The 26,619-nt window shown below is 42.4% G+C and overlaps 1 protein-coding gene across 12 annotated transcripts in view; it reads right to left on the reverse strand.

Moving 5' to 3' along the window:
* MPPED2 (metallophosphoesterase domain containing 2) overlaps window positions 1-26,619 on the reverse strand; it is a 243,544-nt gene that overhangs the window by 113,471 nt on the left and 103,454 nt on the right. For 10 of the 12 annotated variants that reach the window (XM_053283658.1, XM_053283667.1, XM_053283662.1 and 7 more), the window contains one exon: window positions 9,981-10,206. In XM_053283658.1, coding sequence (XP_053139633.1) covers window positions 9,981-10,206 — 226 coding nt within the window. Of the gene's footprint in view, window positions 1-9,980; window positions 10,207-21,046; window positions 21,145-26,619 lie in introns of all 12 variants that reach the window. The other 2 variants (XM_053283670.1, XM_053283669.1) reach the window with 1 other exon arrangement.

Consider the following 26,619-nt stretch of genomic DNA (forward strand, 5'->3'; position numbering starts at 1 on the left):
ATCGACATAGCAATACCAGGGGATAGCAGAATAGAAGAAAAAGAAATAGAAAAAAATCACCAAATACAAAGATCTACAAATTGAAATTGAAAGGCTGTGGCAGAAAAAGACCAAAATAATCCCAGTGGTAATTGGCACTCTAGGTGCAATTCCAAAACAACTTGAAGAGCACCTCAACACCATAGGGGCCACAGAAATCACCATCAGCCAGTTACAAAAAGCAACTTTACTGGGAACAGCCTATATTTTGCTACGATATATATAATAACCAACAGTATTGATGATAAAATTCAGCCATCCCAGATCCTTGGGAAGGACTTGATGTCTGGATAAAACAAACCAGTCAACAACACCTGTCTGACTGTTTAAACAAGAAATAATAATAATAACAACGTATAAAGAAGAAAGAAGATTCTGGAAAACATAAAATACTAAATGGGTGGCTACCACAGTTAGTGATGTCATGCATTTTCTCTATCTGCGGATGCTCTCTTTCCGCTTGTAGCTCCGCAGGCCTTTTGAAATACCATTCAGGAAATTAGATAACCCTTCAAAAGGCTTCCAATACAACACTAGTTAGAATCAGAAGTATGAGCTACAGTCAGAAGCAGATCTCTGAAGAACAGTAATGCACACAGGTAGATAGTGCACACACAGATGCATTTAGTTACACACAGGAATCTCTAGAAATCATGGTCAGTCTTTATGCAGTTATGTGAAGTATGCCCATGCAGCAGAAAGCTTCTGCTAACTCAACTATGTTTCACAGAGCGGCCGGGTTTGGGGGGGGGGGTGGTTCACCCATCTCTCCTTCTTCTGAAAGTGGCTTGTACTACCTGAGGCTCATGCAGCACTCAGCAACATATTTTCACCTGCTGCAGGGCTCTGGGAAAGGAGAGATTCTCCCCCTCAGACAAGCAGTGATGCTGTGGTAGTCGCAAAGCCTTCCACAGCATGGGTGCTTCTTCCTGCAGCACATGTTCAGGCTGAGCCTTAGTCAGGATATCAACCAAGAATCCTAGGAACCTAGGACAGTATTCAGACAAATATTTGCATGAACCGAAGGCTTTCTGCTTATGTAAAAAGCAGTTTTCACTGTTTCCTTCCTTTCCGTCCACACAGAGCACCCCCATGTACACCCCCCCCCAATTTGTCCCTGAGGGTTAGGTATATCTGTTTGAGAGACAGAGGGGGGCTCAGGAAGGAAGGGGGATTTGATAAAAATCACAAAAGTGGAATGTCTTCCTTTCACACAAATACTAGTTTGGATGCTCCCTCTAGTGCTTCCTTGCTGATTTACTAATTGTCATAGATGTTAGCAATATTCTTCTAACCAGAGGACCTTACATACAAGTTAAATTGTACTGAACAATGCAGTTCAGACAGGATCCACGTTGTATAAACGTGAAAGACAATGAGACATCATAAAGGATGTCAGCGTCTAATGCACAAGGCAGTGAATACAAGGTTCTGATCTATTTAAATCAGTGTTGTAGAACTCAACTGGATGCATTTATCCAGGATCTCATATTTCACACACTTGCTGTCAAGGAAAGAATTATAGGAATTGAACCTAGACCATCATTTTTGGCATGCAAGCTTTCTATCACTGACATATTTCATTAGATATAAATCCTGTGACATGTACAAAACCCTAGATTATTGTTCCTCCTTTCAATCCAAGTTGGCTTCTTTCCTCAAAATAAGCTACCAGTGTCTACAAATGATAATTGATGGGAAAGACAGAAAATTCTTTTGCTAGATATTTTCATAGTTTTGCATTCCATAGAGAGGCTGTGCTTACGATCAGCAAAAAGCAGACTAAGGAAGCCAAGCCCAGTCTTGGCTGATCATAAAAACTGCCAGGATTGTGGCCGATCCTGGCAGTGCTTCAGCGGCAAACCTACCTCCGGAGCCTGCCGCTTAAACACAGTTAAGGAAGCGAGTGCTCCCTTAGCCCGGTTTTTCTAATCATCTGTCAGAATGAGCCAGCGGCAGGAGAATCGTCACAATGCATCATGCACTTGCATGGTGCATTGTGGGATTTCTGGGGGCCAGGATGACATACTCTGGACACCCTCCACGCTGCCTAGTGCAGCCAGCAACTGTCTGGGCGGGCAATCCGCACACCCAGCAAGAAACAGGCAATCGTCTGTGGGGAAGGTAAGTTTCCTGCCGCCCGCCCTCAAGCCCTTCTCACAGATCATGAAAGAGGGCTCAAAATGTTTCTATCTGAATAATAAGAACTAGCTGATCTGGGTGCAGAGCATCTGCAGCTCTATCCGCCTGCCCTGCCACCACTGCCGTTTCCCCTGTCGCCATTGTTTTCTCTTCCACCCCGTCTGCCTGGCCGCCATCGCCACCTTCTTCCCCGGCCACTGTCACTGCCTTTTTGCCTGCCTTTCCTCCCGCCTGTCCCCACCATCTTGCCCGCCCACACGGCCAGCTGCCATTTTGTCCTGCCGGCCAGCCGCCCACTGCAGTTTTCTTCGGCCACCACCATTTTCCCCTCTCCCATCCATCCCATGGCTAGCCTATCTGGCAGCTCTCCGAACTATCGCGAGAGCGGCTACACATGGGATTAGCCATGGATATGTCTTAGAGAATTAAATATATAGAAGATAGATAGATACTCCCACCCAGTTGTAAGAAGTAGAAATCAACATTAAGATGCTTCCAAACAGACAATAGCATTGCAACAGGTCATTGCACAAGGATGTGCAGGCAAGTTTTGCTACAAAAAAGTGTTGGTCAGTTGCACAACACTTGTCCATCAAGGCTGTTCTGCATCATCATTCCTTAAGGCTGTTTCTAATCACTGCTGCACAACATTCATTACTCAAGAGTATTCCACAACATCATTGAAAAGCATCATTTTGCAACAACTGCTGCACAACCTTGCATATGTATCATAAAAGGTCTTTCACTAGAGCTGAGCATCATTACAGAACATCACAACTGCACCCAACTCTGCAAACCTCTTGCACAAACGCAACCTTATTCTGCCCAGACTGGAGCACAAGTGGAGGAACACTTGACTTGAATCCAACAGATTACAACATAGAGCACATAAAGCACATTTGACAATATAGGGGACAAAGAAGCAATTCTTTTCAGCCCGTATTGTGTCAAGTTCATATCAAGCAGAGTTGTTCAGGGTTGTGAGAGGGCTAGTAAGTGCCAGTCCTCCCTTGAATCAGAACTTGGAACCATATATTATGTCATATTTAATGAGTTTCTTGTGTCATATTTAATGCTGTGTCATATTTAATGAGTTTCTTGTGGATAAAATCTCTTATATTCAGGCCAACTTGGATTTAGACCCCACAATTACTGCAGTGTCTAAATTGGAGGTGTCCAGCGACTCCTCTTGTGTAATTAGGTTGGATCAGTTCCAGTTTGTGACTCATGAGGATGTGAGAAAGCTGTTTAGAATGGTGCAGCCTACCACCAGTTCTCTTGACCCTTGCCCGACATGGTTTATACTATCTGATAGTAGGGTTGTTGTAGAAGGCCTAGTAGAGATCATAAATGCTTTTCTGAGAGAGGGCAGGATGTCTCCTTACCTTAAGGAGGCAATTATTAGACCTCTTTTGAAGAAGCCTACATTGGATCCCTCAACTACGGGGAATTGGCAGATGAAGTGTGACTCTGATGGTCCTTTTGGACCTCTTGGTGGCTTTCAATACTATTGACCATAGTATCCTTTTGGATAGGGGTGTGTCCGAACCAGTCCGGCGGCCATTCTAAAGAATGGCTGAACTGCCAGACCGGTTCGGCCCTGGCTGGTCCGGGTCCGGGTGGGGGGTACTGCTTTAAGGGCGGGGAGGGCTTACTTACCCCTCCCGCCTGTTTGCCCCCTCCAGCGCCCGTATTCAACAGAATAACGGGGCGCTGGAAACCAGCCGCCCCCCCCCGCCCCCCCCGCGGGCAGATTTGGCCAAAAACTCAAGGTACAAATGCCGCTGCCGCCGCCCGCCAGCCCTCCCTCCCTCCCAGCTGCCCGCCCGAGTCCTCACCCGATCTCTTTGAAAAAAATGAGAGGAGCTAGCGAACAAAGCTCCTCTCGCTAGGGAGTCCTCTAGCATACTGAAGAAGCTTTGCGCGCCGCAAAGCACGCCGACCGCCGGAGGCCCGGTCTACCCGCCGGGAAAAGGCCGGGTAGACCAGGCCTCTAGATCAACCCACACATACAAAAAGTAATTGTTTTTGGAAACTATATGCATTCTGAATTATAAACAGCCAGCTTACAAACAAACTTTTGAAACATCAATTTATAAATTGGGGATTTCCTGTATGTTGTTTCTTCCTCTAATGGGAGCCATATAAACTAGAGGGAACAGAGGTTAACCGAATTTCCGGTTTGCTCTGAAACCAACATAGAACTGAAAGCAGCCATTTTAGCATCAGTGATATAACCACCCCTCACACAAGAAGGCTGGCTCTAACTTAAAGGATAACATGAGTTTAAGAGCAATCATCTCTTCTCAATTTCCAGCATCCTCTGTTGCTTTAAACACTTATTCACTACAATTCATCACAGCTTGACATAAATTACAGCCTTAGCTCATGTCAGATTAGGGAACTGTATTTGGGTGGGGCTCAAGTTTTCTTTGCTTTCTACAATGCAACCCCTGCCACGTAGAGGTTTTTCCCTAGGAAATCCCAGTATCAATGGATAGAGATAAGTCATTATGAGGTAGAATTAAGAGTTCAATGGGTTTTGCTGCAATCAGAAGGTCATGCTGCAATTATCTCCACTGCTCACAGCCTCTGGTTAGGGAACAACTCTTCTCTGTTGTCACCAATATTTCATAGCTATGATCCTGCCTTCATGCATGAAATATGCACAGTGTGATGGCTTCTGGATACAGCTAAAGTAAATAGGATGGGGTTCTCAGAGCTCAGAGGGCAGAAATATAAATAATCTGTCTATGAATGATTAAAAAGTGAGACATGAAACCCAAGCTTCAAAGCAAGTCCCATCACATTTTCACTAGCAGCACCCAACATCTGGAGATATATTTTTAAAACTCTTGCTAACTGAGCAAAGAGGCCCCCTTTAAAATTATGGCTCTCTTATACTCAGCAAGACGAGAGCTACTATCCCTATTCAAGTCATAGGAACATAGGAAGCTGCCAAATACTGAGTCAGACCATAGGTCCATCTAGCTCGTATTGTCTACAAAGACTGGCAGTGGCTTCTTCAAGGTTTCAGGCAGGAATCTCTCTCAGCCCTTTCTTAGAGATGCCAGGGAGAGAATTTGGAACCTAGATGCTCTTCCCAGAGCAGCTCCATCCCCTAAGCAGAATATCTTACAGTGCTCACACATCAAGTCTCCCATTCTTATGCAACCAGGACAAACCCTGCTTAGCTAAAGGGACATGTCATGCTTGCTATCACAAGACCTGCTTTCTGCTCTAGTACAGTGTCCCACCTGTGGATGTGGTTGGTGTCTACTTTGGGTTTATTTCCAGATTGTGAGCTCTTTGGTAACAGGGAAGCACCACCTCCTTATTCTATAAATAATATATGCATAAAAAATACTCTGTTTTTGCACCAAAGTGACAGTTTTCAAATGCAACAGGAAATCAGTAGTTCTCACTGCATTTCACTTACAGTAAATTTATTATATGGCAAGATAAACAACATTTGATGACTTTTTAAAAATCTCTTAACCTATCAAGCTGATTTAGTTAACACAAAGTATCTGAATTTAGATCATGCTTACCCAGATCTAAAATACACTACTTGGATTTTAGCAGGTCTCAATTGTAAGAAAAAAGTACAATCCACATCCTACTGATTCCACATCCTATGAAGTCAATGGCAAAGCCTTCATTGACTTTTAAATAGATATTTCAGAATATTTTAATACATATCTATTTACTATTTTAATAAATATTAATAGAACTGCATTGTATCTGAAGTGCTTATGATTAGGGTATTAATCCCACCCATGTGGGTTAGATTGCACTCTATTATATATCTTCCAGTTGAAATACTACAGAAAAATTTATTAAATGCTTCACATTTTTCATAGTTCTTCTCTCCTTCGCAAATAACCATAAACCAGTTTTCTCTAAACCGCATTACCATATAATTGCAGAGTATGCCTGCAAATTTCTCAATCTGTCTAAAGCTCACATATATAGGATAACACTATTCAGCATCGGAATCTTAGCTGCTAACACTTGAGAAAGCTCGCAGAGCATTTAGCCCTCCAGTTCCAACTTCAAATCCACATTACACTACTAGGACCTTTAGATGCCCTTGTCTTCTTCAGTGATCTTCATGCAAACATCTTTGGTAATTGTATGAAGTGTCTTTAAGAGAAATTATTAAACTAAATCAAAACCATCTCAGCCAATGAGGAAGTACCACAGTATTATGCCCCCCGCAAGAGTCTAATGTATTTAAACAAGATGCTCAATTCTGTGGCTTTCTAGTTATTTTTTCTTTAAGTTTACCTTTTTTGGCCAAATTGTAATCAGAGAAGCTGAACGTGTTTGATGGAGAAGCATTGCTAAGTAGCCCTAGTGACTGAGCAGCAATGCTTCCCAGAAACTGTCAATGCAATTTTTAGGGTAAAGAAAATTTTAAGGAAGGGGGTAGTCTAAGCAGAGGCACAGAAGGGATGTCTTTATAACAGGAATCAAATAAAGGCAAGTGAAACTCCAGTCTCACATTTTAAACAAATCCCCCTAAATATTTAAATGAGTCATGGCAACAAGCAGCCCTATGAGACAAATATGGCCTCACACCTACTGCCTCTTCATAGACAGCTTCAGCTAAAGGTCCCAGGTATCCATATGTCTTTTCTTCAAGGAAAAAGTATCACAACCAGGCATGAAGAAAAGCTAGAGCAACCAATTTCAGGGAGGTAATGTGGAGGAAAATGGCAGCCCCCTTCTCCATAATACTTTTGCTGTAAAAGAAGGTCTATTCATCTTCTGCTTTGTATGTTAATGTTAATGGAGCAACCACTTAAACGTTACCCCATCATGTCTAGTTTGACACTTATTCACAGTGGGACCATGAAATGTATCCTGAAACACTGAAGGTGCACATTTTAGGGCTTGGCAGAGCAGTATCTCTTCAATTCAGGGCGGAGGGAGGGGCTGTCTCTGTACTTCAAAGAGGTCCCTGATTCAGTTTGATGTTTTGGATGGTGGTTCATTTTCTTTCAGTCTGATGTGAAGAGGTTGCTTTAAACTGGGGCCAATGGGGCAGAAGACAGGACTGCAGCAAGGAAGCAGTGGATGCCACAGCTTCTCTTTTTAAAAGACTTAAAGAAGGTATTTTTATAATCTATATATTTATTTCTCCTAGGCGTACCCGTCGCTAATCCCATGCGTGGCAGCTCTCACGAGAGAGATGCTGATTAGCGACAGGATGTGGAGGCGGCAGCAGGCAGGCCCAGCCGCCAGGATGAGGTGGCGGCTGCCAGGGGGAGGTGGTGGCAGCAGGCCCAGCCCAGCCACCAGGGTGAAGAGGTGGCAGTGGGCCTCGGCTGCTGGGGTGAGGAGGCAGTGGTGAGTCCTGCCGCCGGGGTGAGGAGGCGGTGGCAGGTCGGCCGGGGTGAAGAGGCAGCAGTGGGCCCGGCCTGGCCGCTGGGGTGAAAAGGTGGCGGTGGGCCCTGCTGCTGGGATGAGGAGGTGGCAGCGTGCCGGGAGAAGTGGGCCGGGCGGGCTGTCAGAGGCGCAGATGCTCTGCGCCTCGCTCAACTAGTTATTATTATTCCCATAAAGTCCTAGGAAAGGTACAATGTAACAGAAGGCAGTTTTTTTCAGAGTCTTTGCTATTGCCATGACAGCAGCCCTGAAAAACCTACAATTTGCAAGGTAGCCCAAACCTTTCCCAGGATTGCAGGGGAACAAGAAATCCCTGCCCGAAAACAGAAACTATGTTCCATCACCACTTCTGTACTGTCTCCTTTGGCATGGTAAGTACAGAGGTTCGGAGGGGTGAACAGGGGAGAAAAGAGAGGTGGCGAGAAAGGGGAGGGGCCAAAGAGGGGGTTGGAGGTCAAACTGGGGCTGAATTTAATTGATCCAAACAGACAGTAGTTCAATTCATGTTGAATCGAGTTAATTCCATTTGGCCCCAATTTGGCCACTAAAGGTTTGCACAGCCCTAGCAAGCATGCCTGAGAACAATATGTAGAATCAGCATTTATATATGGACATAGTTCTACTATAATTATCGGCAGCATATTCCTGAAGTTGAGAATGTGTGTGTAGTTAATGCTCAGAATTTTTTGTTTACTTTTTAAAGTTAAATGAGGGCTAAAAAGACCTATTTCAAACATCACAAAATAGTGAGAAGTAAACACATATGGGCAAAAAAGAATCACTGTAAAATCTGAAGCCCCGGCAGAAAATTATGAAGAGCAGATAACTGCCACCATTTTGGGAGAAAAATTAAACACAAGCATTTAAGTTCACACTGGGTTAAATGAAGAGAAACTCAGCTGTAATAAATGGAGACATACATGGTGTAACAAAAATCTCAATTATATGCAGCATCTAATTAGGAAATTACAAACAAAAGAGCTGGCAAAACAAGCAAGTTTAGAAAACCTTTCATTTAACAGTGTCTTTCAAAAGCACAGAGGCTGTTCTCACAAGCATCCTAGTCTGGGCTAAGCTGTTCGTGTGGCGTGTGTGGGATCCACGAAGATCCCGGTGCTCTTGCCCAGCCTAAGCCCAATCTTAACCCTAGCATTTAGTCGAGATTAAGGAAGCAAGTGCTCCCTTAACCCATCTGCCAGGCTTGTGTGCCTCCTCAGGCTCCACGGAGCTGAGGAGACACAGAGATGAGCACCTAGAAATAAAGACATCCTCTCCTCTTGTTGATGTCTTTATTTTGAGCTATAGAATTAGAACATTGAAAATACACAACTGTATTGCTGTAAAGAATTTTTGTATTAATGCCACTGATGAAGGCTGAGTAATAGCTGGAATGCATCTGGCATACTGCAAAGAACCAATTTTCCTGGAACAGTTCATATAAGCTCACAGATTTCTAAAAAATATTCATGGAGTTTTATTAAGGACATCACATTGACTTGATCACACTGACTGGGAATCTTAGAAAGAATATTTATTTGGACTTTTTAACATTATTATCATAGGACTGAATTTACACACTTTTGATTAAAGGAGATCGTTTTAATGTATTATTTATTTGTATGGATTTTAATAGTGTTAATTATTATGAGTGGGATCAATACATAGGAATTAATGAAGGGTTATAACTTATCATGCAGGTTTGATTAAGTGAAATATTTTATTATTTGAGATTTGTATATTAAGATTTTTTATTTGCGTTTCTCTTTTGTATCACTTACTGTTTTTTGAACCCTAAAAGGTTTTAATTGATCAGTGTTACACTGCTTTAAGCATATAATTAAACAAGTTTCTCCGTAATATATATGTAGAAATCAGTCCTCTGTATCCAAACAAATTCTGGAATTCATTTTTGACTTTGGAGACAAACTACCTCCTTACAGATATACCAAACCAGAACTTTTTAATCCAAAAGGACTATCAGCTCCAAATCCAAATACTAAAAGCAAGTGATTGATAACTTTAGTAGATTCCCATGATAAATACAAATTGCATCAAAATTTGCCCTTGTGGATTTGAGTAGGGATGTAAAGAACCGGTTTGATCGTGAACCGGTCTACCATGAACTGGATCAGTTTGAGCGGTTTGATCATGAACCACTTTGAACTGGTTTGAGATGGTTTGTCGGCCCGACCAGCCCAGCTGGTCAGTCCAACTGAACTGGTTCAGGAACCCGCGATTTGGTCCAAATTCGGTTAGAATTTGGACTGAACTGCAGCAACTGGTCTGTGCACACCCCTAGATTTGAGCTAGTATTTAGTTTATAAATAAAGCAAGCAAGGAAACAAGGAAATGAATATTATTTTACGTATGAACAGGTTACATACAAAATTTAAACTGAGACTTACCAAGGGGCTCCATATATTCGGAATCCTTTGACTGTTACCTCAGAGTCTTGCAAGTAAATACTGTTTGTCAGAAGTGACTGAACATTGTCAAAGTCCTCTGGTTTCAATTTGGACACAGAGGGAAAGCGGTAGTAATCCTGTTTAACAAGGTCTGCCATGAATTCTTTATCAAATGTCAGTTCATGGTTCCCAGCAATCACTATTTTATATTCATACGGCAGGTTTCCTGAAACAACACAACAACAAATTAATTAGCATATCTGCATCCCACAAGAAAATATCCTACATTTTTGGGCACCCTGGTTATATCTGCATACCTGTGTGAAGCAAAAGTTATTACACTCTAAGGTCATTCATATGCCCAAAGTGGGGAGGGCTGGGGGTAAGGCAGGAGCCTACCTGCCATCCCTCGAGCTGAGCCCCTTCTGGATTCCGCCACCTGCACGCCCAGTCAAGCATCATGGTGGCAAGCAGAGTGGCAGTAGGGAGCAGGGGGAAGGAAGCTGGGCCTCCAGGAATCCCACAATGAATTATGCAAGCAGCATGTTGCAATGGGAAAGTTCATGCTGCTGGGCTTCTCCTTCCCTGCAGCTCTATGGCAAAAATGGCTGCTGGCAGCCCGAGAGCAGCTGCCAGAAGCACGAGCATCCATACGACCAGAAAGTGAGGTAGGAGGCATTCATATGCTTGTCCTCCTACCTTACCTTCTTCCTGGGTAGAAAAGCAGGGTTACCCGGGGGAGGAGCATCAGGATCGGGAACGGACCTAGCGCTTCTCACAACCAGCTTTACCTGTCCTACCCAGGTAGGGCTGGTCGTGAGAACAACCTTACTGTGTAACAACATGGTCACTTGACAAAAATATTCAAAGGAAAGGTATATATAGCAACATTTTTTATTTAAAACCAAGATTTAAAAGTTCTCTGAAAAATTATATCAAATCTTCTAGATCAGGGATTATCAATGTTTGATCCCCAGATATTATTGGACTTCAACTCCCATAATCCCCAGCCCCAGTGGCCTTTGGATGGGGATTATGGGAGTTGAAGTCCAATATTGTCTGGGTACCCAAGTTTGAGAATCCCTGCTCTAGATCACTTAATGTGGATGTGTTATCTTTTAACATTCTTTGACCACTCTGTCATAGGCAACCATAATCAGGGGGTTAAAGTATGGAAAGAAGAAGAATATTTGTCACTTCTTTGCATGTTTATATATTAGAGAGACTGTGAGGATGGAGGAGTGCGGAAATGGTATAACATTCCAGATTGACTAATATGGCAAGAGTGTTATTATCTGGTGTGTCATTTAATACTGATCTTATATGTCAATCTACAAAAGAGACTTGAAGTCAATAAGCAAATTTCAGAGCAATGTCCAACAAGGACTGTCTTTGCCACTATGAAAAACATTTTGTCTCTCTTGCTCTGTCTGTGTAATGGGAATGAACTATTCATTCATTCATTTTATTTATTGAATTTATACTGCCTAATAAAACTTCTTTAGTCAGTTTACATAAAATTCAAAACATCTAAAAACAATTAAAACAAATAAAAACAATTAAATCAGTTAAAACAATTAAAACAAATATATATAGGGGGAAAATTAACTAAAAGTCTGAAAAAACAGTGTGTCTTGAGAGCTTTCTTAATGGCAGCCAGAGAAAGTGAAGCTCTTATTCTGTCAGGAAGTGTGTTCCAAAGTCCTGGGGTGGCCATACAGAAAGCCCAGTTCCAAGTCACCACCAAACGAGCCAGTGGCAACTGCAGCTGAACCTCTCCTGATGATCTCAGTATGTGGCTGGGTTCGTGACAAAGGAGGTGCTTTCTTAGATACCATGGGCACAAACATTTAAGGGCTTTATAGGTGATAACCAGCACGTTATTTATTATTTATTTATTTATATATTTATTCTATTTTAGACTGCCCTTATAGAATAACTCAGGGCGGTTCACAAATATCATAAAACAGTTAAAATCAATCAATGATCGGGAATAAAAATTTTAAAATACAATAAAACAGCTGAAAATAAAACAATTCAAAACCTTATAAAAACTCCTACCCCAACTCCTCCAGGCGACCCAGAAGGATAACATGGTCGATGGTATCGAAAGCTGCCGAGAGATCCAAGAGAACCAACAGAGTCACACTCCCTCTGTCGATTCCCCAGTATAGATCATCCATCAGGCAGACCAAGGCTGACTCAACCCCGCTCTAAAGCCAGTTTCAAAATGGGCCTACATAATCAGTTTCCTCCAAAACTGCCTGGAGCTGGTCGGCCACCACCCTCTCTATCACCTTGTCCAACCAAGGGAGATTAGAGATTGGCCTATAACTATCCATCACCAAGGGATCCAGGGAAGGCTTCTTAAGAAAAGGTTTAATTATCGCCTCCTTCAAGCATGGAGGCACCTTACCCTCCCTCAGCAATGCATTGGATTTTGACTGGAAACATCTGTAGGCAGTGAAGTTCTTTTTGAATAGGACTAATATGGTTTCTTTGGGTAGACCTGGAGACCAAACTGGCTGCTGCACTGTACACCGACTTTCCAGACAACATACAAAGCCAGCCCAATATAAAGCGCATTGCAGTAGTCAAGCCTGGATGTTACCAACTGTTTTAAGGGCACTACTGTTTTAAGGGCATTTATCCCAAGAAATGGACATAGCTGACATATTAGTCGAAACTGATAAACAGCACTCCTGACCACTGCCTCAACCTGAGACACCCGTGAAAGGCTTGGATCGACGTGTACTGCCAAACTACGCACCTGTTCCTTCTGGGGGAGTGTAACACCATTCAGGACAGGTAGATCTAAAACATCTCTTGAGTTCCAACCCCACTCAAGTTACTCCCTTGCTTGAATTCAGCTTCAGCTTGTTATTCCTCTTGTAGCCCACTACCACCTCCAGACAGGCAGTCAGGAAATGTTATGCCATCTCCCAATGAAGCTGACATGGAGAAAAATATTTGGGTACAATCAGCATACTGATAACACCCCTGAAATAAATCTCCTGGTAAGCTTTCCCAGCAGTTTCATGTAGATATTAAAAAGCACTGGAGACAGTACGGAGCTCTGTAGGAATCCATATAAAAGCTCTTGCTTTGAAGAGTAACAGAGACTATTTTCACAACCACATGGAACTGGGCTAAGGGCGGCCAGCCCAGTTCTGCGCACTCATGTGCCGCAATGGGAGCCACGCAGCTTCCAGCAGCAAACCTTTTAAAATACCTCTCCCTTCCACGAGGTTAGCAGAACAACCAATCCTCTAACCCCGTTCTTCTGATTGTGAAACGCTGCAGTGTGGCTCCGTGGAACAGCGACTCACGAGGAGACCCCCGACTGGAAGGTTCCAACAAGCCTCCTGGCCTCAAGGGTCTCCCCAGGATGCCCTGCGCACTCAATCCCCACTGCCCCTACCAACTCTGTGACGGAGCTGGTAATCGTGTGGGCGGCCGATCCAGCCACCCAGGGATGGCTCCCTACTCACCTGCGGGAGAACGGGCTAAGCCCACTCTCCCCGCAGAGTCTGGTTAGGCTTGACACACTGCTCGTGTGGAGAGCCTCACAGTCTCCAAGTGACACCATCTGAAATCTGACTGAGAGGCTAGCAGCGTTAACATCGTAAAACAGTGCCTCCCAGTCTCAACACTCTCCGGTACCTCAGAAGGATACCATGATTGATGGTATCGAAAGTCACCAAGAGATCCAAAAGGACCAACCATTCCATTACTACATTTGTAATGGACTTTAAAAAACAAACAAAAAACCCTTGACTTCTTCATGATTGCTTCTGGAAAAAGTTGGTTTGTATTTTCTCTTACCTTCTAAGTCAGCAGAAGGCAATCTTGGCTCTCCAGCTGTTCTTGAACCACAACCATCATTCACAGTCAAAATAAATTGTGATTATGAATGATGGGATTTGTAGGTAACAGCAGGTGGAGCACCAAAGGTTGCGTACCCCTGTTCTAAGGTATGGTTCTGCTAAATTTCCCTACAAAAGCTGTCAGGGGAAGTTTCAGGCACAGGCAAAAGGTTTCAGGAAACCCTCTCTTCGTGTTTTTGCTTTTTCAAGCACTGTTCGTCATCTGTCTCCAGACATGCCTTTCCCCAACCTGCAACTTCAGCATCATTTTTAAAAATTGGGCTTCTGCCTAAGGTGTCACCCAGCAAGATTTGGCTACATGATGCTGTCACAAAGCCAAATCAGAGCTAGAGCAAGAAGCAGTCCACTCACTTTGAATATGCTTCCTGATGACAATGCATAGCTAATCTTGTGTTTTCTACAGCAAATGCCTAAAACGTAGACAACATACATGCAGTGTTCCCTCTAACAGGGATTCCCAGAAGTTTTTCACTACAACTACCAGCACCCCCAGCTGCAAAGGCGTTTTGCTGGGCATTATGGGAATTGTAATCAACAACACCTGGAAATCCCTGTTAGAGGGAATACTGCATACATGCATGTGCATACGTCTTTAAACCTTTATATATATGTGTCAGTGGATCCATATGTTTGTTTGTCCTTAGGCCTTGGATCATGAAAGCCAATTTCTTCTTTCTATCCATGGCCCCCATTTTCCTGTATTCCCCCCCCCTCCAATGTACACCTGAACAGTCTACCACTTTTTCTTTTCTGGGGTCAAGGAGATTCTTCAGTAAGGCAAGTGGAGCACTGCCCTACCATTGTCCCACCGCGCGCGCGCGCGCGCGCACGCACGCACACACCCTCCCTCCCTCCCTCCCTCCCGTTGGATTGTTTTATTTTGCTTTCTCTCACTCTCTCTCCAGTGACCTTTCTGACAGTGTGGGCATTCCCACTGCTTTCCAAAAGACAGCTTCCTCTGGCTCTTTGCTTTTGCTGTTGGCTTTTTGTTGTTGTTGTTGTTTTGCCTAGTCCTAGTCGGAGCAGTGGCCTGCAACACTCCAAACTGCAATGATACTTAGCCCTGCCCAATTTGCATATTTAGTGCCCCAGAGCCAATCAGGATGTGCCTTTCCCCCCTCTAAGAGTGTTGGCTTACAACACTCACAACCAGTTAAAAAGGAGAAGCAGAGTACATACATGCACTCCAATTACCTGGAAACTGAGCACAGTGTTAAGTCCCAAGGAAATCTGTGCCACTTACTCCCATTCAAGGAAACAGAGTTGAGGGTTTGGCAGTCTTATCCTCTCTGTTCATTACCCAGGATGGGGCGGGGAGGGGGGAGAGGAATTCCAACTTTGAGCATCTGAAGAGTCCTGCACAGGGACACCACTGAGCTGCCAGGCCAACTTGCCTACTCCAGGGTGCCTCTGGTCCAGCACTGTTCCCTTTCCAGGTGGACTGCAGACAGCCAGTCTGTCCCTTGGTCCTCCTAGGCTGGTCAGCTGTGGTGGCACTACTGCTACTGGCTCTGCTCAACAGGGAGGCAGTGGAGAACCTATGGTTGTGCTTGCCTCCTGCTACCATTTCTGCTTCTTCCCATCCATGTCGAATGGAGGTATAAGCCAGAACACTGACACCTAGCCAGAGCAAGAAGAGCAAAAGCAGCTGGAGCAGTGGTAACACCTGGGATGTCCTGTGGCATTGTGCTCATGTTCAAGAACAACTCAGTTGCATTCAAGTGTCCCAGGTGCTGCTGGTCTAGCTACCTTTTCCCTTGTTGCTCCAGCTGGGCATGAGGCTAGAGTGAAGGCTCGCACCAGTGGGAAGAAGCAGAAGCAGCAGGAGATGAACATGACAGCAGCTCTTCGTCAAGCAGTGCCAGCTGGAGAAGTGTCATCACGGCTGAAAGGGGGTGAGGGGAAGAAAAGAAAAAGAGAGGGATAAAAAGGATGGCAGGTCAGGTGCATTTTTCAAATATTGGTCCACTTTGCAAGCATCCTCTCTTAAACAATGAGATATGTTTGACATTTTCTTGCTCTATATGCTGTAAATATTCTGAAAGGTCCTGAAAAGTCACACCGATCCTGGAAGCTAAATGGGCAATTTTAGAGATTGCTCAAAAAAAACACCCAACCTTTTAATTTACAAATGTAGCTACTTCAGCATACCTAAGAACTCCCCAGAGTATGTAGAAACCACTACCTTATTTTTGGGTTGCCCCATATCACATCCAATCTACAGACATTCAAGCACTTGAGTTCACTATTAAGAAGGAATGATGGCTATACTTTATAATCATGACCTTTCACCCACCGTTATCCAATTAATCTTAGGGCCAATGCTTACAAGCATTACATAATGACACTGGAAGTCAGCTGCACATGTTATGGTTAACCTATAGTTCAGCCAAGTCATCAGAGCCCCAGGACTGTGTGTGAGTATGATTTCCAGTGGCAGGAAAGATATGTCAACCTTGGGTTCAACATGCAAACCCAACAGTGTTAGCCTTTTCTACCCCACTTGTGGTACAAAACCCAGCATCTGTCCCTAAAATTTGAAGTGAGACAGATGTTGGGTTCTGTACCGCAAGTAGGGTAGAACAGGCCAACTGATGGGTTCGCATATCACACCCAATGTTGGCATAGTCTTCCTGACACCAGAAGTTAGGCTTGAGCACGTTTCCAAGGTTCCAGCACCTTAGGCAAGCCACTAGTTCCCCGTGACATGTGAAGTTGCCCAGTGTCCACAGTCTTGATGGGAACAGCTGATCTAAAGCTCTAGTTTCAATTTATTATTCCTTTCCTGGGATGCAGGTAAAAGAAAGAGAAAAAAAGCATTTCTACTTATTAAAGTGGAAGCAATCCTCTCCCCAAAACAAACCCGCCCCCCTCACCCACAAAAGATGGCTTTCTTTATGGCTCACACCACTTCATATATGTGTTGTTATGAGAGTTAAGTGTATGCAATCAGCTTACAGAACTTCTGAATCACATTTATATTATCACCTCCTGAAAGGGGTCAGAATAGTACATGTTCATTCTCTGGAATAAGCTGTATGTCCCTTATTTGGCACTGATGCACTTTACAAGACTAACTTGGTATTTAGGAGGCGTTGCATTCAACAGGTTAAAATACACACACACACACCCAGTGTACAGCTTTTAAAACTCATCTTTTAAAGACGCATTCATTATAGCGCTTGTGAATTTTAGATGCAATTACAGCAATAGATATAAAGATTAGTTAAACTTTGAACAAATAAAAAGTAAATCAGCAATGGATATGATAACTAATAGATACAGATATAACAAATAAAAATATCTGAATATATACATTGTGATATATTTTTCCATGCCAGTTGTACTAAAAAGGAATGACCTATATTAATTAAAATAAAAATGACATAATGCAAAGTTATATACCTCAGTTCTAAACATATTTAAAGGAAAGGAAGTCCTATTGACTTCAGCAAAACATGTGTCCAAGTTCAGATTTGGAAAACTGCATTCATTCTCTGCAGCCTCCAAAACTCACAGAGAAAACACATTACAGGTTTCCATGGTCCAGATCTTTGGTATATGTATGAAAATCTTGCATTCATTCCATTTGCAGTGGGCCCTATGCCTTGGTAGCAAGGAAAACGTTTGGATAAACTGCCAGCTACAGTGCTATATCACTGTAAACTATCTCAGCATTACTAGTCTAGCAGTATGAACTATGTCTTTTCTTCACTATCACTCTCATTTATAATACTTCTGAGTTTTTATTTTTAGCTTTACTGATAAACTTAATAAATTTAGTGCTGCTAGCCTATCAACCTATATTTATGCTCTTTCAAAAGAGAAGAGGATGAATCCCCATAAGCTATATTTTCCCCCAGCAACAGTAATTAACCAAACATATTTGAAAGAAAGGTTTCATAACCTGTATCTATTTTACAAGGTTCTAGTTAGAACGTTTCCACCATGTTCTCATGGTATAAAAACTATGTCCTTCTGTTATGAAGACCCTGGTAATCAGTTATTAGAGCCCTGGTAAAAGAACCTTCTACATTATCCTATTGTTTCCAGAAAGGCAGACATAACATATTCAGTACAGAAACAGGTCTTTGGATAAGCTAATTTTTTTTCCATCAATCAAGCTTTCTGGAAAGCAAGCTGATGATGGGTTACAAAAGGCATAAACAGCAAAATCTGTGTAAGACCAATCACATGACAACCCAACTTATTATCAGAATGGAGCCCACATGTAGAAATCTCACCAATTATTTCTATTAATATTTTTGCTCAACCAAAAAGCAGGAGCATCAATTGCAAGTCATTGGCAGAAACCTTTGACAGTACCCAGACCAATATTAGGCCATGTATCAGTAATACAACCCACCGGTGGCCTGCAAGGATATTGCAGGTGGTCCCTCCTGTCAGTGATGGGGCAGGGACACAAAGTTGAAGGCAGGCAGAGCTGTGCAGGTGCGTGTTGAGTAGGTGGCCACTCCAGTGCCATACTCTGACCCTGCAAGATACTGACATCACCTCCTCCTCTTCTTCATCCATCACCTCTGTCTTCAGCTCCTATCTCCAGCACTTGCTATAGCAGAGGAAATAGACAGCGCTTAGCAGGCAGAGCTGTGCAGGTGTGTGTTGGGTAGGTGGCCACTCCAGTGCCATACTCTGACCCTGCAAGATGCTGACATCACCTCCTCCTCTTCCTCATCTATCACCTCTGTCTTCAGCCCCTATCTCCAGCACTTGCTATAGCAGAGGAAATAGACAGCGCTCAGCATGTGAAAAGTAACCTGAGAAATGGCAGCGGATGCACATGCACCATTTCCTGGCTGGCCTTTCACATACCAGGCATACTGGTATATTTCTCTGCCACTGGCACCACAAGGGCCAGCGGCAGTGGCTGAAGGCAGAGGCAGAAAGGACGCGGCAGTGGAGGAGGAAGCGGCTGCTCATGGGGGTCAAGCATGGTGCCGGAGCAGCCGCTTTGCCTGACATGTGCTTGCACATTTCTACCTGCCTCCACCTTTGTCTGGAGGCAGTGGTGGCAGAGGCAGTGGTGGTGGAGGAGGAAGAGTTTAGTGGGTGCTGCTGAGAGCTGCTGGGGGTTGCAGTGGCTCTCTGGTGGCAACAGTGGCTGCTGCTGCCGCCGCCACCACCATCCAAAAATCTCTAGGTCATCAGTTTCTAACCTTTTACTTTTATTTATTTATTTATTGGATTGGTTTATGCAGACCACTGCATAGTTATTGTAAGCTTTTGCGGACCACCACACCAACAAGCCGGATAGCCATGGCACCATTAGCCACATAGCTACAGCACTATTAAACACCATGATTTTTTATATTTTTTTTGCATTTTATTTTTGGATGGTAGAGGCAGCAGCAGCCACTGTTGCCATCAGAGAGCTGCTGCTGCTGCTGCCACCACCCCCAGCAGCACTCACTAATCCCTTCCTCTTCCTCCACCACCACCAGACAAGGCTGGAGGCAGACAGAGCAGTGCAGGCATGCATCAGGTAAGGTGGTTGCTCCAGTACCACACTCTGAACCCCATGAGCAACCACCTCTGCCGCTGATGTCACCGCCTCCTCTGCCACCGCCACCTTCAGCCACTGTTGCTGACCCTTGTGGCTCCAGTGACCTGGTGTGTGAAAAGCCAGCTGAGAAATGGTGTGTGTGCACCCGCTGTCATTTCCCATCTGGTTTTTCACATGTTGGACATGCTATCTAGTTCCTCTGCCATAGCAAGGGCTGGAGACAGGGGCTGAAGGCAGCAGTGGCAGCAGAGGAGGAAGTGGCGGAAGCAACTTGCACGTTTGGAGTGGCCACCTTGGCTGATGCGCACCTGCACAGCTCTGCCTGCCTCCAACCTTGTCTCTCTGCCCCATCACTGATGGCGGGATGGATCACCTGCAATACCCTTGCAGACTACCAGTGGTCCATGGACCACAGGTTGGGAACCACTGGGCTATCTGATCAACAGAGTACTGTACAGAATACATTCAAGTAGCTAGCTTGTTCACGGATATGGCAATGCTTATCTAATTTCCAACACACAAACCTCCTCAGCTCCTATTTGTTTGCATCTGCATGGAGGGCTAATGCACATGGGATGTAGGTTAGTGTATGGTGGAAGAAATTAAAACGTAAGAAATCCAGCAGCCACAAGTGTGAACTCAGAACACTGCAATTATTAACAGGTAAGTAAGGAGCACCAAATTCAGAGGAAGTTTCCTAGGGCCTAACAGTAACCATGAAGCAAGCAGAAACAAAATAGAAGTTCTCCTGCACAAATAGAAGTTCCGATGCGTTTGCAGATTCCCAAGAACGCAAGATCTTCCTTCTTCATTTCATGGAGGAGGCAACATGCAGTTTGAGTTGCTTGCTTATGTGCACAAAGGGGGCTACAGTGAAGTGGGAAGCCTATTCCTACAAGAACTCCATTAGCTGCTAGGAATTGAACGATTAAACTCTATACAAATTCTCTAGTTTGTTCACTAAGTCAATCATGGTTGTTTCTTCACAACACAAGACTCTTAACAGTCTTTCTGATCAAAACAATGAATAATTCTCATATGTGGTAGCATGAGCCACCTCTTAAATTGTTTTACCAGTACAATAAAAAAAAATCTATCACCTAAACTTGCCCATTATATTCTCACTTTCACATATAATCTCCTGCTGACTGAAAAATATGAACACAACAGTGAAGTGACACAAATGTATCAGACATACAGAGAAAGAGAGAGTCAGTATGCCAAAAGCCAGGCATTCCTTAAAACTACTGAGCAAATCTTTCTGATGAACAATCTCATCACTTGCTACAGCTTTAACCTCACACAAAAATACCTTTCAAAAGTAATATCTGATTTGGACAGAAGCTGAAAGGACATTCGAGAACCACACGGAAAATCCATCAAGGCAGGCAGAAGAGCAAACAGCTGAACTGTTTTGGTTTTATGCAAGGAAAACACCAGGCTACAGCACAGGGAGAAGCGAAGGCCGAGACCTATGGAGTCCTGCGATAAATCTAAAGCTCACACATAAAAGCTCTCCTTTGTTGAAAATGTTGTTAGACACAACAAAACACAAATGTTACTTAAGAGCAAGCTCTGCCTCTGACCTTTCACTCTGTAACCGTCACGCTTCATTAATTTTCACAAGGCCTGACAGCTCTAGCGTTAATACTCACGCTTGCTGATCGAGCCACACAGCAGGTTCAGACTGCTACCTTCTCCTCTGAAACTCATGCATTAGGGTTCCTTCCATGCTGGCAATGGAAAACCAAGTCTAAGAAACATTAAACACAAAAAACTACGTTACAATAATGCCGAGGTTGAGCCATAAACCCATGAAAGTGGGGACACTAATGGAGTGGGTGACAGCATATGTGGATCTCCATTAGAGTCCACAACATCAGGAGATGCTACTCAATCTGCATGATCTTTAAGCAAAAGAGTGTATGCCACAGGTGGTTTATAACAATATACATACCTGTCCAATAGCAGGTTCATTAAAAACCTGAATAACTTACTATCATCAACTAAAATAGAGAACTTATGGACTACATACACAGCACTGCCGTGGCAAATCTGAAGCTCCAGTAGCTATTAGGAATTTGTTGCTTCTATGCATTTATGTCTCAACCATAACATTATTCTAATGTAACTTGTTTGTGATAAATATCCTTTTTTAAACTTTGTTGAATGGTGCAGGGGACCCCTACTACATAAGGAAAAAACTCTTATATTCCAACAGTCCTGACATAATTTCTTTTTTATTTCATGGGATCTCTACTAATGTATACCTGTTGTCAAGATGATTAGCATAATTCTCCAGTAGATTCCAGCAATAACTTCCTACTAGAATTTACCAATTAAGCTTTTAAATAACCATTTATTTCAGAAGAAAATAATTGACAATACAAGTATTGTGTGATCAGTCATCAAATATTTTTGCTTGATTTTTAAACTCAGCTTTTAAAATATTTTTATTTGAAAACAATAGCTGTTGAAGTTATTGTATATTTTTAAAATGTTTACTAGCCCAACTTTTACAAAGGATTAGATTTTGGAGAATACAGTATAAAACTGAACCTGTTTGGAGTCAACAGGTTTATCTGCTTAAGTACCACTTTTGAAAATGATGCAATCAGATGTCAAAGACGCTCTCATAATAATATAGTAGATTACTTAAATGACACATGATCTTGTTACAGCATTGTGATGCCTCTGTGTTCTTTTTGTGTACAATTTTAACTGCAATTTTCATACATTTTATTTTGTTACAATTAAATCTTTAAAAATATTTTTCAACTGAAATCTATTACAAGAATTAATGTAAATGAAATTGAACTATCTTGAAACAGACCAATAGTTTAGAAGCAGATAGCACAACAATGTACTATGAGGATAAATCTAGGATAGAAGCTAAATATAGTTTTGACAGATATTCTCTATTTACAAAAGAATAATCTAGAATTAGCTACACAGAATAAATTACACAGTGTTGCTCGTGTTCTTTTTATCGGTAGCTTCATCATAATGCAAAACAGTCTTGTGGTACCCTAAAGATGATCAGATTTATTTCAGCATAAATCTTTGTGGATTGAGCCCACTTCTTCAGATGCATGAACATTATACAGTACACTGTGGGACCAATAGGTCATGAAATGCAAGAGGTACACTTTGTGATATTTCTATGCAAAGCTAGAAAGTATGCAAGGTAAGCACAGTAACAATTCACCTCTGGTTTCTGGCTTCCAGACTTGGAAACGAACGTGTAACCTGCCGATAGCCTGACATGTTTGTCCTATGTGAAGGGAATGGGATATTATTGGCAGGTGAGGTGACCATAAATTTGTTTGGTGCTGAGCAGCATAGTGAGTGCTGATGTTAATAGGTCCTCCAGTAGTGCTGCCTGAGTGGATATGGGGACCAAGTTGGCATTTGGTTTGCTGCTAATGGCCACTAACTCCACAATGTTAAACAGCAAAACAAGAAAGAAGGCTTAAATATGCACACAAAGCTCCCTTGCCTACCCAACCATCTCCATTGACTTTAAAGAAGCAGGCTATCTTTACACAGAAAAAGATATGTGAACCCAGTCATATATTTCATTGAAACCTGTATATATGCATATATTTCATCTATGTGCAATTTTAAATGGCTCCATTAGTGAACTCTGTATACACAGAACTACAGCAGAAATAATCTAACTCTTCATACTGCCAATGGGCCTGAACAGAAATGGGTGCCTTGAATTTGATTAAAGTCAAATGGAAAAAGAACATTTTTGGTTAATATTATATTAGGCTAAAATATAGAACTGAATCCTCGTACTATCTAAATCTAATAAGAAAAAAGCCCATCTCAATTTCAAAACTTTCAAAGCTTTTTTTAGAAATGCATCACAGATCAATTTACATGGTACCTTTGCTGCTAAGCAAAACCAAATCACAGGTTTCAATTGGCTTAACTCATATTGGAAAGTGAGAGAGTAAATGCTTGGAAATGCAATTACTACAAACAAACTCCATTTTCTCCACTCAGGAGGGAATTTCAGAGGACATTTTATTGCCATCAAATAATATTTCTAAAGGCATCAATACACAAATCTATTTCTTTGTAGAATCTTCATTCACTATATAACCTAATCTCCCGATTTTGAACACATTCTTCAGAAGTGGATATTACCTTGCATGAAGACACAGAGTCAATTTTAATCATTTCCACTTTGAAATTTCAGAACTCCTGCACCAATGAAAATAACCTAATGCAAACCATTCTGGAAATACTTTGAACATGACCTCTCTTTGTTTCTACAATTTACAATTGTAATTAAAGGGTTGCTTTTTCTTAATAAAAAGGAAATAGAAAATCTGTATAAAGAAAAAAGAAAGTCACCTAGTGAAACAATTGTTCTATCAGTAATTAAGCTAATTATCAACTTCATGTTGGCGTTGGAGGATGGTCCTGGAATAAATACTTTTCTCTTAAAAGACCAGTGCCATTAATACTGCCATTAAGAATTTCAAACAGCATTGCTTAGAAAGCAAAACATATCAGAAATCAGATTCCACATATCTTGTTCAGGCAAAATTTGCTTTGAAAACAGTGAGAATTTTGAACTGGTTCAATCCAAAAACAGATGTCATGACCCAACCAGTGTTAAGCACATCTGTGCCCTGCTGCTTTTGGTGGGAGAAAGCCAAGAATATGCTTAGGTTTCCCACTGAAATCAATGGGACTTTCAAGTGATTAACTTGGGCTGGATTTTGGCCAGAGATTGTTCAAACACAAACCTGTCTGTTTTTGTAAAAGAGAGACCAGACAAACAGTTACCGGGATTTATTGAGCTATTTCAGGAAATTGGATGGCTGAAGCTTCCGACCTTTGCCAAATTTTTAAAAAGAAAAATAAATTGGTAGACACTGACGTATAAATCAATGGATCTTTTTCTTCAGTTCATTCCATCTGTTTTGACAATTTATTAATTTACATACCACCTTTGAATATGATTCAAAGCTGCTCAGAATAAAAAAATAAAAATTACAGTTTCCAACATACAAGAATTAAAAATACATCAAAATAAAAACAATAAAAACTCCTAAAACAACAATATAAAACCAGACACTGAATTATATTGGCTAGATAATATTTGGTCCCATGTAAATCAGACTACAAATAATTCTTTTATGTTATTTGTTCAGATTTTATTCTTTACACCAATTGGGAAAATTATGGTCGTTTTCCTACCACAAATAATATTAGAGTGTGGATGGACTGATGAATTGTGGTTTGTTGTATTATGATTTGCTGTTTGTGTTTGGACCAATATTGTTTAGTGTTGTAAGTTTGTTTTAATAAAGATTAGAATAAAAAATAAAATAAATAAATAAAATCAGACACTGCTGACAGCAGTTTGAAATCCGACTAAAACACAGATCTGGAAAGGCCCCAGGACCAGCACCAGGGGTTGGTAGGTGGGGCACAGGCCTGATGGCCCCTCACATCAGAAGACCCAACAGGAGGTCCATGAAGTCCCTAATGTCACAATCCTTAGGAGAAGCATCCACCACACCACAGCAGCAGCAACAGTGGACTGTTCTCCTTCAGCAGCAGTGGTATTTTAAATTTCTAATGTTCTACCGGGGAAGTGACCTGACTAGCAAACTAGAGGTTGCCAGTTTGAATCCCTGCTGGTATGTTTCCCAGACTATGGGAAGAACCTATATCAGGCAGCAGTGATATAGGAAGATGCTGAAAGGCATTCTGTGAGGGAGACAGCAATGGTAACCCCCCACACCACGTATTCTACTAAAGACAACTACAGGGCTCTGTGGTTGCCAGGAGTTGACACCGACTCGAGGGCAGACTTCACCTTTATCATCCTGACACTGTGTCAGGAGGGGAGGAACAGGGGAAATCTAAAATGGTGCTGCCACTTAAGGAGAAAAGGTTGCTGTTTCCCACCATTAATCAAATATATTTTTCAAGTTGTTGGGTGGTGGTAGGCAGCAGTGGATGCTCCTCTTTCGGTAATAGTGCCCACAATTAGAACAGTGAAATCAGCGATGCTTAGAAGTGCTAAAATCAAACATTTAAAAGTGCTGACCATGCCCTGTTTTGCAAAAAATGTATAAACCCATTTAGAACAAATCTAAGAGAGGCAGAGATGCACAAAAAATACATGGCTACCTTTTGATTTTCAGATACAAACTTGTATGTGTAAAAATGGGAGATTTTGTGTTATTTAAATATTCAAGACATAGGAAACATAGGAAGCTGCTATATACCGAGTCAGACCATTGGTTCATCTAGCTCAGTATTTTCTACACCAGGCCTGCTCAACTTAGGCCCTCCAGCAGTTTTTGGACTACAACTCCCATAATCCCCAGCTACAGTGACCAATAGCCAGAGATTATGGGGGTTGTTGGCCAACATCTGCAGAAGGGCTGAAGTTGAGCAGCCCTGGTCTAAACAGACTGGCAGCGACTTCTCCAAGATTGCAGGCAGGAATCTCTCTCAGCCCTATCTTGGAGATGCCAAGGAGGGAACTTGGAACCTTCTGCTCTTACCAGAGCGACTCCATTCCCCTAAAGGGAATATCTTACGGTGCTTATGCATGTAGTCTCCCATTCACATGCAACCAAGGCAGACCTTGCTTAGCAAAGGGGACAAGTCATGCTTGCTACCACAAGACCAGCTCTCCTCTCCATACAGACTGCTGTATTAAGAACTGCAAAACTAAGAGAGTTTATGGCTTGTTAGAAGATTAGCAAATTTATTGCAGCATATCTATGGGAGCCTACTCAGGTGGTGAGAGCCTACTTCATCACATGTATTAGTGGGTTCTAAAGTGGGCTCTGGCCCACAAAAGCTTATACCACAATAAATGTGTTAGTTCTTGAGGTACCACAAAAGTCCTTTGGGTAGTAGCTGTGTTAATCTGCTAAAAGAGCTTAACACAAGCTCTTTTATCCCTCAAAAAGTGTACTATATATTTACTGAATATATATGCCACAGTGATGCCACTGTTATCTCCTTTTCACAAATTTGTACAGCCATCTCTCACCAACAGTGGTTTTAGCAACTGTGTTTTTAAAGTATATGTGACTGAAATACTGTGACCGATCTTGCCAGCTGCGACCCAAGTATCTGCAGCTGGTGAAGTATTTTGGGGTTGGGGGGCGAGTTATTGATTTTGGGCGTTCAAGGGTTCAATCTGCTCATTCCTCTTGGTTACCCTTGCCAATTTAAAGTG

Source organism: Hemicordylus capensis, chromosome 1, assembly GCF_027244095.1.
Source record: "Hemicordylus capensis ecotype Gifberg chromosome 1, rHemCap1.1.pri, whole genome shotgun sequence".
NCBI classification, from domain to species: Eukaryota; Metazoa; Chordata; class Lepidosauria; order Squamata; family Cordylidae; genus Hemicordylus; species Hemicordylus capensis.